Genomic DNA, 14,416 nt, shown 5'->3' on the forward strand with positions numbered 1-14,416 from the left:
AATAAATAGAATATTTTCACAGCACCCGCTTCTAGCATTTTTCGGGACCCCCACAGACCCCTGATGGAGGCTAACCCATGTGATATTGCATTTAATTTGTTATATAACCAACGTGAGTTGCAAATCCGTTGGGGCCCATCCAGGATGGGGCTGTGGGCGGACTTGCTAAGGCACAGCGGTGGTGACAGGGGTGACGGGGTGGCACGATCGGTCGCTCACAGATACACAGGCTGCTCCTGGCCCGTGAGCAGGCGGTAGGTGGCAGCGGGCATGGTCTTGATGTGGACCTGGGGTGGGGAGGTGAGAGGAGGTCAGGCAGGTCCAGCAAGGGGGGGGCAGCCCGAGTGCCACCCCCCACTGCCCACGCACCTCCGTGTGGGCCTCGGTGAGCAGTTCGATGACACGGGCATGCGGCGTGGCCACCACACTCTGCCCGTTGATTTCAATGATGCGGTGACCCACGCGCACGCCACCACGTTCGGCAATGCCTCCCCGTAGAAGGCTGCAGATCTGGGAGAGATGTGAGAGGGGCGTGGTCAGAAGTCCCTAGTGGTCCCAGGAGGGGCGGGGCTTATCGGAGTGGGCGTGGCTCAAAAGCCGCGCCCTATATTCCAGGGGCAAGGGGCGTGACTAAAAGTCCCACTCATTCATGATCCCAGGAAGGGAGTGGTTAGAGCATTCATGGGCGGGGCTCCAGGAAGCCTCAACAGTGCTTCCAGGACTGAGGGGCGTGGTTAAAATGGGTCTGGGGCGGGGCTCCTAAAAGCCCTGCCCTATGATCCCAGGACTAAGGGGCGTGGTTAAAGTGTACCAGGTGTGACTTGGGCGGGGCTTTTAGGAGCCCCGCCCCATGTTCCCAGGAGCGAGGGGGCACTGCTAGTGTTCATGGGCGGGGCTCCTGAAAGCCCCGCCTCTGTTTCCAGAACTGAGAGGCGTGGTTAGTGTCTTAGACCGCCCCACCCTATGTTCCCAGGAGCAAGGGGCGTGGCTAGAAGTCCCGCTCATTCATGATCCCAGGAGGGGCGTGGCTAGAGAGTTTGTGGGTGGGATACTGAAAGCCCGCCTCTGCTTTCAGGACTGAGGGACGTGGTTAGAGAGTGTCCTGGGCGGGGCTTCTGAAAGCCCTGCCCCATGTTCCTAGGAGTGAGGGGCTGGGTAGAGCATTTATGGGCGGGCATCCTGGAAGCCCCGCCTCTGCCTCCAGGACTGAGGAGGTGTGGCTAGAGTGTCCTGGGTGGGGGTTTCTAAAAACCCCGCCCCATATTCCCAGGAGCGAGGGGCGTGGCTAGAAGTCCCCCTCATTCATGATCCCAGGAGGGGCGTGGCTGAGCATTCGTGGGCGGGGCTCCTGGAAGCCCTGCCACCGCATGCACCCAAGGACGAGACCTCACCACGCCGTCTTCTACGCAGAAGCCCAGCTGCTCCCGGACGTGCGGCCGGCGGATGATGGCCGTGGTGACTGGCGGGCAGTGCACGATGCTGAGGGTCACCAGCGTCTGCGACTTCACCTCCTGCAGGCGGGGGGTGGTGGTGGTGGCAGGTTTGACCTAGCTGGCTGCAGCTCTGACCCCCACCCCAGGCCTCAGTTTACCCCGTTGGGATTCTCTGATCCCCGCCACCACCCGGGGCACTCACGCGGACGGCGGCCTGGCAGGCGGCCAGAGGCAGCCCCACCAGGCTGGTCCCGTTGATGGCGGTCAGGCGGTCCCCGATGCTGAGCGCCCCTGAGCGCTCGGCGGGACCCCCGTGCAGCAGGTTGGCAATGACTGCGGTGGGCAGCAGCGAGCCCCAGCCCGACTCCACCAGCGCCACGCCCAGGCCCTCACCCCGGCGCTTTTCGATGCACACCTGGGGGCCGGAGGGAGTGGTGGGATTGAGCAAGCGAGGCCATGCCAGCGGGCTTGCGAGGCTGGGGACACCAGGCTTACCTCTCTGCAGTTTTCGCTGTTGGAGAAGTGGTCCAGATCCCCGTTGTGCAGGTGGCCGGGCCCTGGGGTGCCCTGGTTCTGCTGGGCCGCCACCTGGCTGGGGTCCAGGCCGCTGTCCCGCAGAAACTGGCTGTAGGCCATGGCAAAGGCCTGCCCGATGGCCTGGGCGATCAGCCGGGCCTGGAGGCAAGGCGGGGCTATGTTTTGGAGGTGCCCGGCTAGAACTGATTCCCAGGGGGGTAGCCTACAGGCGGGGGTATCAAGGAGCTGGGGAAATTCTGGGGATGGGAGTTCTGGGGGGCAAGGTGGCTGGGGAGGATCTGAGGAGCAGCCCCCAGCCCGGGCTCACGTCCTCAGCGTGGAACACATGGCAGATCATGCGGTAGAGCCGCCGGCCGGTGTTTTGCGGGCCTGACCGGGCCAGCCTGCGCCTCGCCATGAGCACCAGCACAGGGCCAATGTCTGCGGTGTAGGATACGGTCTGCAGCGCGTGGTCCATGAGCGCCTCCTGCAGGGACAAACCTGGTAGGCTCGGGGTGTTGGATCTCGCCCACTTAGGTACCCTCCCCAGGGTGGCCAGTACCTGGGAGCCGGCTGTCAGCACCTTGACCCTCTTGGTAGACACGAAGAGGTCCACATCCGTCATGGGTTGCGTCTCCCCGTCCGGAGCCTGGAGGGGCAGGAAGTGGAGACCCGCAGAGAAAGACTCGTCCTGAGTCCGAGGGGCAACTGGGGGCATCGGTGGATTCCCCCGCCCCCCCCCCCCACCTGCTTCATCCCCGGTTTCACCTTGACGCGGTCCACAGCTTCCTGGGCCTGGGCCATGCGCGTGCTGGGTGGAGGGTTCCGCTCAGACACCAGCTGGGTGGAGCCCAAGTACTGCGCCCCAAACACGACGCCATCCAACAGGTCCTCATGATCACAGGGGCCGGATACTGCAGGGGGACAGCAGAAGTGACCCCACCCCGCAGGCTGGCCCACCTTGGTTGGTGGAGAAGCATTTTGACTTCTGGAAGGGTCTAAAAGCTCAGAGATTCCCAGCTAGGGTTGTACCCTCTGCTCGCAGGAGCAGGGCTGGCCCAGCAGCCTGAGTACAGAAGCTTCTGGAAGCTTCCATTATTCTAGAGCTGGCTGGTGCTTTACTTCGGGCACTTTATTACCCCACAGTGAGATCCCAGCCCAGCCCTATCCTTAGAGTGGCCTCCACGCTGCCTTTCTGTGAACCCCACAATTCTACCACAAGCAGCCGTGACTCAAACACCCACCATGACAGAACCTGTGTGTCACCCTCTGGAAAATTCTAGAATTGCTCTCATCCCTTTAGATCCCATCTGTTCTGGCCCTTTTCTAGAAAACTCCTATCAGCTCAGCATCAGAGCTAGTTCAGTGATTGTTGTCCTCGGGTCAAAAACTGGCAAACTCAGAAAATGGTTCCAGAGTCTAGAACTTGTGAGAGAGATCAGAGCTGGGGTACTAGAGAACTCAGATCACTCCAGAATCATGGGTTTCCGAACCCCGGTTCAGGAGTGCTTCCTGAGGTTCTAGTTGGTACCTTCGAATTGGTGCCTCTAATAATGACTGGGGTAGCCCAGAAACAAGCAGCTTGGCCCTACACCCAGGCCCACATCTGTCCCAAGCCAGAAACTAGAACCTGACAGCTCTGTAAGAAGTTCTAGAATGTTCTCACCAGAAGCTACTGCCCCCTACCCTTCAGAATCACACACCACAGTTCTGGAATTCTTGGTGGATTAAAGTCACAGTTGGTGCTGCCCATTGTCCTTCATCTCCTAAGCATTCCACAGCCCTTCACCCTGGGGTTGTTGCACTGCCTGTGCCAGGCAGCCACCAGCCACAGGAGGCCTGGACTGGGGTTGGCTGAGACAGAGGCAAAATGCGCACTGGATTTAGAATGCCCAGGCAGAGGAACTGTTAAGGTCAAAAGCTGAAGGAGGGTGACGTCTTAAATCAGTGAAAATGGCCTTGAAGCTAATGCTAACGGGGCCCTTTAAGTGGGTGACTAGAAGTTCAACCCTAATAGGTTTCACGTTTTCTGGACCTGGAGATTAATATCTAAAGTCACAGCTCTATCCGGTTTTGGAACACCCTCGGCTGGTCTGGCACCTCGGAGAACCTCTATTATAACTTTGTTTTGCTTTTGTTTTCTGGGCTACACCTGGGTGGTGCTCAGGCCTGACTCCTGGCTCTGCCCTCAGAAATTGCTCGGGCCAGGTGACCCTACAGGATGCTGGGGATTGAACCCCGGTCAGCTGTGTGTGTCAGCAAATGCCATCCCCACTGTACTAAGTCTCCAGCCTCAACTCTAGAACTTCTGAGTCTTATTGTAGAATATCCTCACCGGCTTGAGTTCCTTTAATCTAGAACTACAGTGTAAGTTCTGGAACGCCCTGGGTGAGTCAGAGCTCCACCTCTAATTCTAGAACCTTCTTGGAATTACAGATAACCACACAACACAGAACTTACTTTTTGACCTATAGTCTCTGCTCAGGTATCTGAATGTGTGTGCATTCTAGGACATTCCAGGTGGCCCAAATTGGTTCTTCCAATACTTACAGGGCAGAGATTGGCAAATTCCTTTTTTTTTTCTTTTTTTTCTTTCTTTCTTTTTTGTTTTTTGGGCCACACCTGGTGGTGCTCAGGGGTTACTCCTGGCTATCTGCTCAGAAATAGCTCCTGGCAAACTCGGGGGACCATATGGGACTCCGGGATTCGAACAAATTACCTTAGATCCTGGATTGGCTGCTTGCAAGGCAAACACCACTGTGCTATCTTTCTGGCCCCAGATTGGCAAATTCTTTTGCAAAGTGCCAGTCAGTAATTTGTTTTCACTGGCAAGATGCTCTTTGTTCCATTTACTCAACTTTTGGCCACTCTAACACAAAACCACACTGACCACACGACTAAAAAAAAAAAAAAAAAAAAAACTGCCAGTAATCACATCAAAAGGAAGAGGTATGATTGTGTGCCAATAAAACTTTATTTGTACACACTGAAATTTGAACTGCAGGTTATTTTTCAGGTGTCACAAAATATTCTTGCAGGTGTTGGAGAAAGAGAAGAGCAGGTAGGATGCTTGCTTTCCATGCAGCCAACCTGGGCTTGATCCCCAGTACTTCATAGAGTTCCCGAGCCTGCCAGGAGTGGTCCTTGAGCACAGAGTCAGGAATAAGCCCAGGGCATAGTCAAATGTGGCCCCCAAACAAACAAACAAAAAAGTTCTTTCATTTGTGTCACCCCAATGAGCATCCAAACTACGAAGGCACACTTAGGGACAATGCTCAGTTACAGAGCACATGTGAGGCTGACTCAACCCTGGCAGAATATAGTTTCTAAAAGTGTCTTTAGGGGGGCAGGAGAAGTGGCACAAGTGGTAGGGCATCTGCCTTGCACACGCTAACCTAGGATGGACCGTGGTTCGATCCCCCGGTGTCCCATATGGTTCCCCAAGCCAGGAGTGATTTCTGAGCACATAGCCAGGAATAATCCTTGAGTGTCACTGGGTGTGGCCCAAAAGCAAATAAAATAAAATAAAAAGTGTCTTGCAGGGGTCTCAAACTCAATTTACCTGCAGGCCGCAGGAGGCAAAGTCGGGGTGATCCTTGAGTGCAAAGTCAGTAGTAAGCCTTGAACATTGGGGGGTGTGACCCAAACAACTAAAACAAAACAAAACAAAAAAGATTCCTCTAGGGCAGAGCCACAAAATGTTGTATGGAGGGCCATTTGCAGCCCTCGGGCTGCGAGTTTGAGACCCCAGCTAGGACTGCATTGATAGCACGGTGGTAGGGCATTTGCCTTGCAAGTGACCAATGCAGGATGGACACCAGTTTGATCCCCTGCATCCCATATGGTCCCCTGAGCCTGCCGGGAGCGATTTCTGAGCACAGAGCCAGAAGTAATCTCTGAGCACCACCAGGTCTCTCTCTCTCTCTCTCTCTCTCTCTCTCTTACACACACACACACACACACACACACACACACACACACACACACACACACGTATCTTTAAACTAGAAATACGGGGCCGGAGCAATGGCACAGTAAGGGAGATGTTTGCCTTGCTGGTGCTAGCCTAGGACAGACCGCTGTTTGATCCCCTGGCATCTCATATGGTCCTCCAAGCCAGGAGCGATTTCTGAGTGCATAGCCAGGAGTATCCCCTGAGTGTTACTGGGTGTGGCCCAAAAACCAAAAAAAAAAAAAAAAAAAAAAAGAGGGCCCGGAGAGATAGCACAGTGGCGTTTGCCTTGCAAGCAGCCGATCAGGACCAAAGGTGGTTGGTTCGAATCCCATATGGTCCCCCGTGCCTGCCAGGAGCTATTTCTGAGCAGACAGCCCGGAGTAACCCCTGAGCATCGCCGGGTGTGGCCCCAAAAACCAAAAAACAAACAACAAAAAAAAAAAACAAAAAAAAACACATTGGAGCCAGAGCAGTGGCGCAAGTGGTAGGGTGCTCGCCTTTCAGCGCTAGCCTAGGACAGACTGCTGTTTAATCCCCTGGCATCCCATATGGTCCCCCAAGCCAGGAGCAGAGCCAGGAATAACCACTGAGCAAAACCAGGTGTACCCCCGCCCCCCAATACAGTGTTGGCCTTCAACAGGACTGAATGGGTGAGGCCCACTAGAAGAGATTCCTATACATAAAGCCAGGAATCAGCCCTGAGCACTACCAGGTGTGATCTCAAATTTTAAAAAATAAATAAAAATGTAGGGGCCAGAGTGACAGTACAGCAGGCAGGGCATTTGCCTTGCATGCAGCAGACTCAGGTTGGATTCCCAACATCTCATTTGGTCCCCTGAGCCTGCTAGGAGTGATCCTCGTGCACCACCAAGTATGGCTCAAAAATAAACAAACAAATAAAGCAAAATCCATATTTGCTCACAGCATCCAACCAGGTGGACGCTGAGCCCATTTAGCTGCAGATGGTGATTTGCCAACCCTTGCTCTAGAACCAAATGCCACAAATTACCCACTACTCTGTGCTAACACCCCTGTATCTTTCTAGACCATTTTCAAGCCTGTCAGCTCTCCAAGGCCATCAGGTCTCGGTTCAAACCTCTATGTCTCTTTAGGAATGGAAACACACTTCTCTAGAAGCAGCTCTTCCTGGCTGCCCTTGCTTCATCTTGGGGAAGCCTGGTTTAGGATATTCTGCACCCCAAAGTCCCCTGGCCGGGGTGGGCAGGACACTCACCCTCCGGGAGGGCAGGACATGAAGTTGGGGTCTCGGGGCTCTGGAAGAAGACAGAAGAGGGGCAGGCTGAGCCCCTGTAGGGGCCCCCGAGGAAGAGAAAGAGGAGGCAACCCATGGGTTGGGGCTTGTTCTACCTGACTCCCCACGGGCGGTTCTTCAGGAGTAACCAGAGGGACCGTCTCCAGCCAGGCTTCTGGAGAGCTGTTGGAGCTGCGGTCACTTCCCCGCTCCACTGACGCTCCTTCTCCCCATTCTATGGGGCTTGGACTCCTGTCTTGGTCCTCAGGGGGCTGCAGCAGACGAGGGGCAGAGTCTGGGGGCTCCTCAGGAGGGGGATCAGGTTCAGCTGGATGCTTCTCCCCATGCAAAAGCTTCAGCAGGTCTTCCTGGTCTGCCTCAGTCGACAAAAGCCCGGGTGTCCCGTCTGAGTCTGGGGGGGCCAGGCCATGACCGGTGGCTATGTGCAGGGGGCAGGGGGCCGTGGCGGGGACCAGGTCCACTAGAGTTCCGGGCAGAGCCTCAAACTGTTGAACCAGGTCCTGAAGACGTGCCCCGTCAAGTTCCATGTGACTGGGGCTCCCAGGGCTCTCAGGGACTGGGTCCCACGAGCAGGCTGGGCTGGGGTCCTGGGGAGGTACTCCAGTATCTCTGGGCTCCTCCAAGTCCATAGCCGGAGGCCCTGGGGGGTCCTGGGGGGGCGTCAGGAAGTCCATACCCAACTGATGGTTCAAGGCAACATCTGAAAGAGGGGGTGAGATGAGATTTTCTGGGAGGTGCAAGGCTCTGCCGGGGGTCCCAGACTCTGTCATTGTATTCCCAACATATCCTGCAAATATGGAGCATCTGTGTAAGGCAATGACATCCAGGGCTCTAAATGGGGATGACAGGCTACCCGGGACGTGTCCGCTTCCCCATCCCACTCAGAATATACCCTGGACCGTCGCTCTAGCTCTCTCTCCCATCCCTGAGCCCTGTCACTCAGCCCTGCAGCTCCTAAATTCTCAGTCATCAGGAGCCCAGCCTGGGGTTAAACCCTGCAGGCTCAACAACGGGGTTCCCGTGCAGGACATTAAACCCAGGATTCTAGGCTCACTTCTAGATTTCCAAGGCCACCAGAAGCGAACCCCAATCTCTGCATTTCCTCCGTCTCGCTCCAGATCGGCCCTAGGCTCAGACCCGAATCTAAGAACGCAGCCTGAAAGATTTAACTTGAGCCCTCAAACTCAGAGTTGAGTTTCCCAAATCTCATGCAGATCCAGTCGCAAAGCCTCCGAACTCTTCCCAGAGACCTCCCCGCACTCTGGCCCGCGGGGAAAACTCACTTTCCAATCCGAGGTAGCGTCAACCGCTTAGTCAGCGGTGCCAGTCCAGTAGTACTCAGTGTCCCAGGACAGCCGGATGCTTCCCGGCAGGGGAGTGCCCCTGCCCCCGTGAGCATGCGCGGGCGCAGGGCCTCCTGGGGAATGTAGTTCTTAGGCGAGAGAGAGAGAGAGAGAGAGAGAGAGAGAGAGAGAGAGAGAGAGAGAGAGAGAGAGAGAGAGAGAGAGAGAGAGAGAGAGAGAGAGGTGTGTGTGTGTGTGTGTGTGTGTGTGTGTGTGTGTGTGTGTGTGTGCCTACCTATCTGTCCGTGTCTAGTGCTTCTTTCCTTCTGAGTGTTTACTTCTAGGTGGTTTTAATAAACCTAGCATTTGGCCAAAAATGGGGAGGGCAGTTTGCCTTGCACGCAATCACTCCACTTGGGTTCGATCCCTGGCATCCCATATGGTTCCCTGATCCCCAACAGAAGTAATTCCTGAGCACAGAGCCAGCTGTGGCCGATTAACAAACAAAAATATTCCCTGGTTATCACCAATTGCCATGTTATTTTCCTAATAGATGACAGATGGGGAAAAGGACGGGCTAAGAAATAAAGGAGCGTGGGAGGTCGCCTTTGCAAGGTTGGGGTACCAGGTTATCTCACAGTATGGAGACAGAAAAGTGCATGCTGGGCCTAGAGAGCTACTGCAGCTATGGAGAGTATGAGAGGGTGCTTGCCTTGCATAAGTCCAACCTGCATTCTTTTTTTTGTTTGTTTGTTTTGTTTTTGGGTCACACCCAGTGATGCTTAGGGGTTACTCCTAGCTATGTGCTCAAAAATTGCTCCTGGCTTGAGGGATCATATAGGACACTTGGGGATCGAGGCACAGTATGTCCTAGGTAATTGTGTACAAGGCAGAGACCCTACTGCTTGCACCACCGCTCCAGCCCCCCAACCTATTCCCAGCACCCCATATGATCCCTCAAACATCTCCAGAAGCAATTCCTCAGTGAAGAACCAGGAATAACCCTGAGCTCCTCTGGGTATGTGTGCTAAGCTTTGCTTTAAGTATAAACTAGGGATAATAATATCTTCTAACTGTGAGGATTAATTGAGGTCAAATGGCTAAGAAATGGAGCAATAAGACTGGAATATATTAAAATGTCAGCTTTGATTGCTTTTCAGGTTGTAAGTACTTATTGAATGAAGTGAGGATATTGGAAGTGGTGCCAGTATGAAACCCAATACCTTACACATGTAGCTAGTAGCTCTACCAGTCGCTAGAAGATGTGATATTTAAAGTGAATAATAAGATGGGACCAAAAGAAAGGGACAGTTGGCAAGTGCTTGCCTTGCGTGCAGGAGAGCAACCGTGGTTCAATTTCCTGGCACCCCATATAGTCCACAATATAGTTCCCTGAGCATCACCAGGACTAACCCCTGAACACCTTCGGGTGTGGTCCCCCAAAATAATACTTATAATTATGAAGACAGAGAACCAGAGATACAGTATATTAGTAGGGCACCTGCTTTACACAGAACTGGCCTGGGTTTTTTGTTTGTTTTGGGGTCACACCTGATTCTGCACTCAGGAAGAACTCCTAGCGGTGCTCAACAAAACATATGGGATACTGGGAATCGAACTCTTGTCTGCTGCATGCAAGGTAGATGACCTCCCTGCTGTATTATTTGACTCTGGCCCCTGACCTGGTTTTGAGACATAGCACATATATTGTGGTCCATTGAGCACCTCCAGGATTAAAACCCTGAGCATCGCCGTGCGGATGACCCAAAATTAAAAAAAAAAAAAAAATGAAGGTGGGAAGTCAAGGAACAGCCGGTGAAAATTTCCTCATTCACAACCTTGGAATCCCTAAGGAAATAACCAGCGACGTCTAGAAGACTACATTTCCCAGAAGTCTCTGAGCGCCTACAACTCCCAAGCACCCCTTCGGCGCTGACCTCTCCAGAGCCCTGCACGTGCAAGGAAGGTGTCGGCATACGTCATGGCGGCTAGACGCCTCTTTGGAGTTGCCGGCCGGCTGTGGCTCGGCTGCTGGCCCAGAGAACTACCGGAGCCCGCCGATCCGAGGAGACTCGTCGCGCGCGGTTATGCCAAGAGACCGGGTAAGCTGTGGTGCAAGTTCCTTTCAAGATGCGGACAGTGCGCAGGCGCAGAATGTTTGTGTGCGTGGAGTGGGGGAGGGAGGGAAATGCTGGGTTGGAACTCAGTGCACAGGCGCAGAGGGGCGCAGCTCGCGCAGGCGCAGACGAGAGCAGTTTGCGCAGGCGCAGCAGCGTTTTAAGCTCTGCGGAGCTGCTGTCACTTTGCACTGGCCCCTGGCTCGGTCCAGTTATTGAGAGACTGGAGCGATTGTACAGCGGGACGGGCGCTTGTCCTGCACCCGGGTTCGATCCCTAAGATCTCATAGGGTTCCCCCGAGCTCCGCCAGGAGTGATCCCTGAGAGAAGAGTAAGCCCGAGTATAACCAGCTGTGGCCCCAAACCGAACCCCAGGTGTTGCTTGAGTGTGCGACGTGTGTCGGGCCGAGCGGAGGTTTTTCGCTGCTCGCGCTCATTTAAAACATTCCCTGTGAGCCGGAGAGATAGCACAGCGGTAAGGCGTTTGTTTGCCTTGCAAGCAGCTGATCCAGGATGGACGGTGGTTCCGGCATCCCAGATGGTCCCCCCAGCCTACCACGGGTGTTTCTTAGCGCAGAGCCAGGAGTAACCCTTACGCGCCAGGTGTGGTCCAAAAATTAAAATAAAATAAAATAAAATAAAACAAAACAAAACATTCCCTGTGTGTGCGGCAGGCAGGGATTCATGTTTCGACCCGACCCGGTTTCTGCCTCCTTAGTCTGGTCACCACCGGAATTTCCTGGGTTACTGCTTAAGCCAAAGCAGATCAAGGTTATTGAGTGGGATAGTAGTGGGATAGATGCCCTTTGCAGAAAGGAGGGGGTTGGCTCACGGCGGGCTTTAAGGGCAAGGACACAGAAGCTCCGGGAGGCTTCTTGGAGGGATCCGGATTTGCAGAGACCTCCTTGGTTTTAAGCACATGGGTTTGCATGCCAGGAGGGTTTTCCCCTGGCTCTGCCTGAGTCTGAACACCTAGCCGGGAGTAGCCCTCCAAAGTACCAACCAAAACAATTGAAAAGACAGGACCTGGTCACTCCATGCTCACAACTTTTGGGATTTGGAGTCACGCCTGGTGATGCTCAGGGAATACTCCTGGCTCTGCATTCAGGGATCATTCCTGGTGGGGCTGAGGTGGACCCTGTGGGATGCATGGAGTTGAACCCAGGTTGACTGCATGCAAGGCAAGTGCCTACCTAGTCAAAGACTTCCCAACCTTGTTATTACTCCTGTCCCTGAACTCAAACTTGACTGTAGTGCCAATGCCTGTTGTGAGTGAACCTTCTCAAACAAATGAAGTCTTTTTTTATTTTTGGATCGCACCTGGTGGCACCCAAGGGTCACTTCGATCTGCGCTCAGAAATCGCTCCTGGCAGGCTCACTGGCTCATATGAGATGCTGGGGATCAAACCCAGGTCTGTCCTGGGTCAGCAGAGTGCAAGACAAACAACTTACCGCTGTGCTATCACTCCAGCCCTGAAAAGTTATTTCTTTTTTTTTTTCTTTCTTTCTTTATTGATTGATTGGGTTTAGAGTCGAACCCAGCAGTGCTCAGGGGTTACTCCTGGTTCTGCACTCAGAAATTGCCCCTGGCAGGCTGGGGGACCATATAAGATGCCAGTAATCAAACCGGGTCCTTCCCAGTTCGGCTGCATGCAAGACAAATGCCATATTGCTGTGCTCTCTCTGGCTCTGAAAAGTCATTTTTTTCTTTTGGTTTTTGGGTCACACCCGGCAGCGCTCAGGGGTTACTCCTGGCTCTATGCTCAGAAATTGCCCCTGGCAGGCACGGGGGACCATATGAGATGCCAGGACTCGAACCACCGTCCTTCAGCATGAAAGGCAAATGCCTTATCTCCATGTTATCTCTCCGGGCCCGAAAGGTAATTTCTTGATGTAGCAACAGTTAGGCTGGGTTCAGGGCTACTAAGAGTTGGGTTGGGGGTGGGGGAAAACGTTGTACAGAGCTGGCTCTGCTGACTTGCCAACCCCTTCCTATGTGTCCCAGTCATGAAAGGAGCCAAGGGTGGCAAAGGCAGTGCCCCAATCCAGGATCTGAAGGACCCGGATGTGTGCAAGGACCCAGTTCTGCTGACCACACATGCCATGGGCGTCAACATCTACAAGGGGGGTGAGGATGTGCCCCTGAAACCTGACTCTGAGTATCCTGAATGGTGAGTGGCCAGCAGGCCCATGTGCCATAGGAGGTGCTGGAGCCTGGCTCTCTCCCTCCTGGGGTAGGCTCTCATCCCTGCTCCACAGCTGTTTGTTGGGGGACTCAGAGGGCTGCATTAGACAGTCTGGGTCCTGCCTGCCTCCCTAGTGCAGGATCCACCAGCACTGTGGGGAGCAACCTCACAAGAACTGGACTTAGCACTGTCCGGCCTAGCACTGGCAGGTCTGGCTCCTTCCATCAAAAACCTGAAAAGCACAAAAAAAAACAGTCCCTGTCCCCAGGGCTACTCAGCAGTGAACAAAAGGCTAAGCACGAGGTCTGTATATAAGTCTGAACAGCCAGAAGTGCGTGTGTGTGTGATCCCGGGAAGTTAGTGAGTGTCTATGTGGGGGGATCCCAGGAAGTGTGTGTATGGGGGACCCTAGGAGGTGAGTACATTGGGGTCTCTCCAGAAGTGAGTGGTGTTGAGTATATGTATAGGGTTCTCTGGGACGTGTGTATGGGAAGTATCCCCAATAGGTGAGTGTGTCTATGAGGGGTACCCAAGGGAATGTGTTTTGGGGTACCCCCAGAAGATATATATGTGGCTTCTCCCTGAGAGGCTCTTGTTGGTTGTTGTCGAGGGTGGGTTTGAGGCCCTGTGAATCCCAGCCTGACCTTGCTCAGCAGGAGATGATGGGGGGCCAGCAGGAAGTCAGGTGGTATGTGCAAGTGGGGCTGGGACCCTGAGAAGGGTGCGGCAAGGGATGGGTATCATCCCCTGGTTGCCAGGCCAGCCTCTGCTATCAAAGATCAGTGCCCAGGGGCATCTTGGCCTGCTGGGAGGGGCAGCCAGGGGGTTACAGGACAGCTGCTGTGGATCCTGCTTCAGCCCCTGTGCTCCCTACAAGATCCCACTATGGCCTGTTCTCCACTCATGATTCCATCACTGCTCCAGCCCACATACTTCCTTTAAATAGGCTGTTCCAGATGAACCTGGGCCCCCCAAAGACGCTGGAGGAGTTGGACCCTGAGTCTCGGGAGTACTGGCGGCTGCTGAGGAAACAAAACATCTGGAGAAACAACCGGCTAAGCAAGGGGCAGAAGTTTTAGCAGCTGTCTGGACTCTGACTCCTCGAAGGATGCTTCCTGATCAGCTAGCTACTTGGGGTGTCTGCTGGCCTTCCTCCTGCCTGGGATTCTTTCAGCTGCCTTGATTCTTCAGGGGACTTCTTTCTGGAGATTCAAGGCCCAGCTCTCCCAAGCAGTAAAAAAAATTTTGTGAACTTCAGGAACTAACTTCTTTAGGCTTCACTAGTTTAAGGCACGGCTGGATCCAGGTCCTTCAGCAGATAGCCATATGATTCTCCATCTCTGGATCTATGTTACTGAGATGCCAGTGGGCCGAACCCAGGAGGAGGGCCAGGAATCTTTGCCTTATTCATGGCCAACCTGGACTTGATCTCTAGCATCCCATATGGTCCCCTGCCTGAGCACTGCCAAGTGTAAGTCCTGAGTGCAAAGCCAGGAGTAATCCCAGAACGGTTCCAGGTATGGACCCCCAAAAAAAAAACAAATAAAAATTCTGAGTGTGTCCTCTTTCACTGGGCATCAGGAGTCTTCTCCCGCTGTGGCCATGCTCTCTGGTTATGACTATGCCCCTCCCGGTGTGACCACACCCCAAATT

The 14,416-nt window shown here is 54.0% G+C and overlaps 2 protein-coding genes across 3 annotated transcripts; one reads left to right on the forward strand and one right to left on the reverse strand.

Moving 5' to 3' along the window:
• Window positions 1-78: 78 nt before the first annotated feature.
• On the reverse strand, window positions 79-8,514 carry APBA3 (amyloid beta precursor protein binding family A member 3). 2 transcript variants are annotated; one of them, XM_049788614.1, is made up of 11 exons: window positions 8,461-8,514; window positions 7,273-7,877; window positions 7,139-7,178; window positions 2,718-2,863; window positions 2,512-2,598; window positions 2,278-2,436; window positions 1,929-2,108; window positions 1,636-1,848; window positions 1,392-1,511; window positions 370-510; window positions 79-287 (listed from the first exon to the last, which is right to left on the reverse strand). In XM_049788614.1, exons 2-11 carry the CDS (start codon window positions 7,849-7,851, stop codon window positions 216-218), a joined length of 1,737 nt encoding a protein of 578 aa, XP_049644571.1. In that variant the 5' UTR covers window positions 7,852-7,877; window positions 8,461-8,514; the 3' UTR covers window positions 79-215. The 2 variants fall into 2 exon arrangements, with proteins under 2 accessions (XP_049644571.1, XP_049644570.1); XM_049788613.1 differs by having other exon boundaries at window positions 2,278-2,598.
• Window positions 8,515-10,416: 1,902 nt separating this feature from the next.
• MRPL54 (mitochondrial ribosomal protein L54) lies at window positions 10,417-14,140 on the forward strand. The gene is made up of 3 exons (XM_049788714.1): window positions 10,417-10,562; window positions 12,583-12,748; window positions 13,710-14,140. Exons 1-3 carry the CDS (start codon window positions 10,442-10,444, stop codon window positions 13,840-13,842), a joined length of 420 nt encoding a protein of 139 aa, XP_049644671.1. The 5' UTR covers window positions 10,417-10,441; the 3' UTR covers window positions 13,843-14,140.
• Window positions 14,141-14,416: the final 276 nt, after the last annotated feature.

The sequence above is a fragment of the Suncus etruscus genome, chromosome 15, assembly GCF_024139225.1.
Source record: "Suncus etruscus isolate mSunEtr1 chromosome 15, mSunEtr1.pri.cur, whole genome shotgun sequence".
NCBI classification, from domain to species: Eukaryota; Metazoa; Chordata; class Mammalia; order Eulipotyphla; family Soricidae; genus Suncus; species Suncus etruscus.

What these genes read in the sequence shown, in the direction of transcription:
- APBA3 (XM_049788613.1), bottom strand. Translation starts at nt 7,851, where the DNA reads ATGGACTTCCTGACGCCCCCCCAGGACCCCCCAGGGCCTCCGGCTATG. An exon ending in AACCGCCCGTGGGGAGTCAG is followed by an intron (nt 7,179 to 7,272) that starts GTAGAACAAGCC and finishes GTCTTCTTCCAG; the next exon opens with AGCCCCGAGACCCCAACTTC. An exon ending in CCTGCCAGGCCGCCGTCCGC is followed by an intron (nt 1,512 to 1,635) that starts GTGAGTGCCCCG and finishes CCCCGCCTGCAG; the next exon opens with GAGGTGAAGTCGCAGACGCT.
- MRPL54 (XM_049788714.1), top strand. Translation starts at nt 10,442, where the DNA reads ATGGCGGCTAGACGCCTCTTTGGAGTTGCCGGCCGGCTGTGGCTCGGC. An exon ending in CGGTTATGCCAAGAGACCGG is followed by an intron (nt 10,563 to 12,582) that starts GTAAGCTGTGGT and finishes TATGTGTCCCAG; the next exon opens with TCATGAAAGGAGCCAAGGGT. An exon ending in GACTCTGAGTATCCTGAATG is followed by an intron (nt 12,749 to 13,709) that starts GTGAGTGGCCAG and finishes TCCTTTAAATAG; the next exon opens with GCTGTTCCAGATGAACCTGG.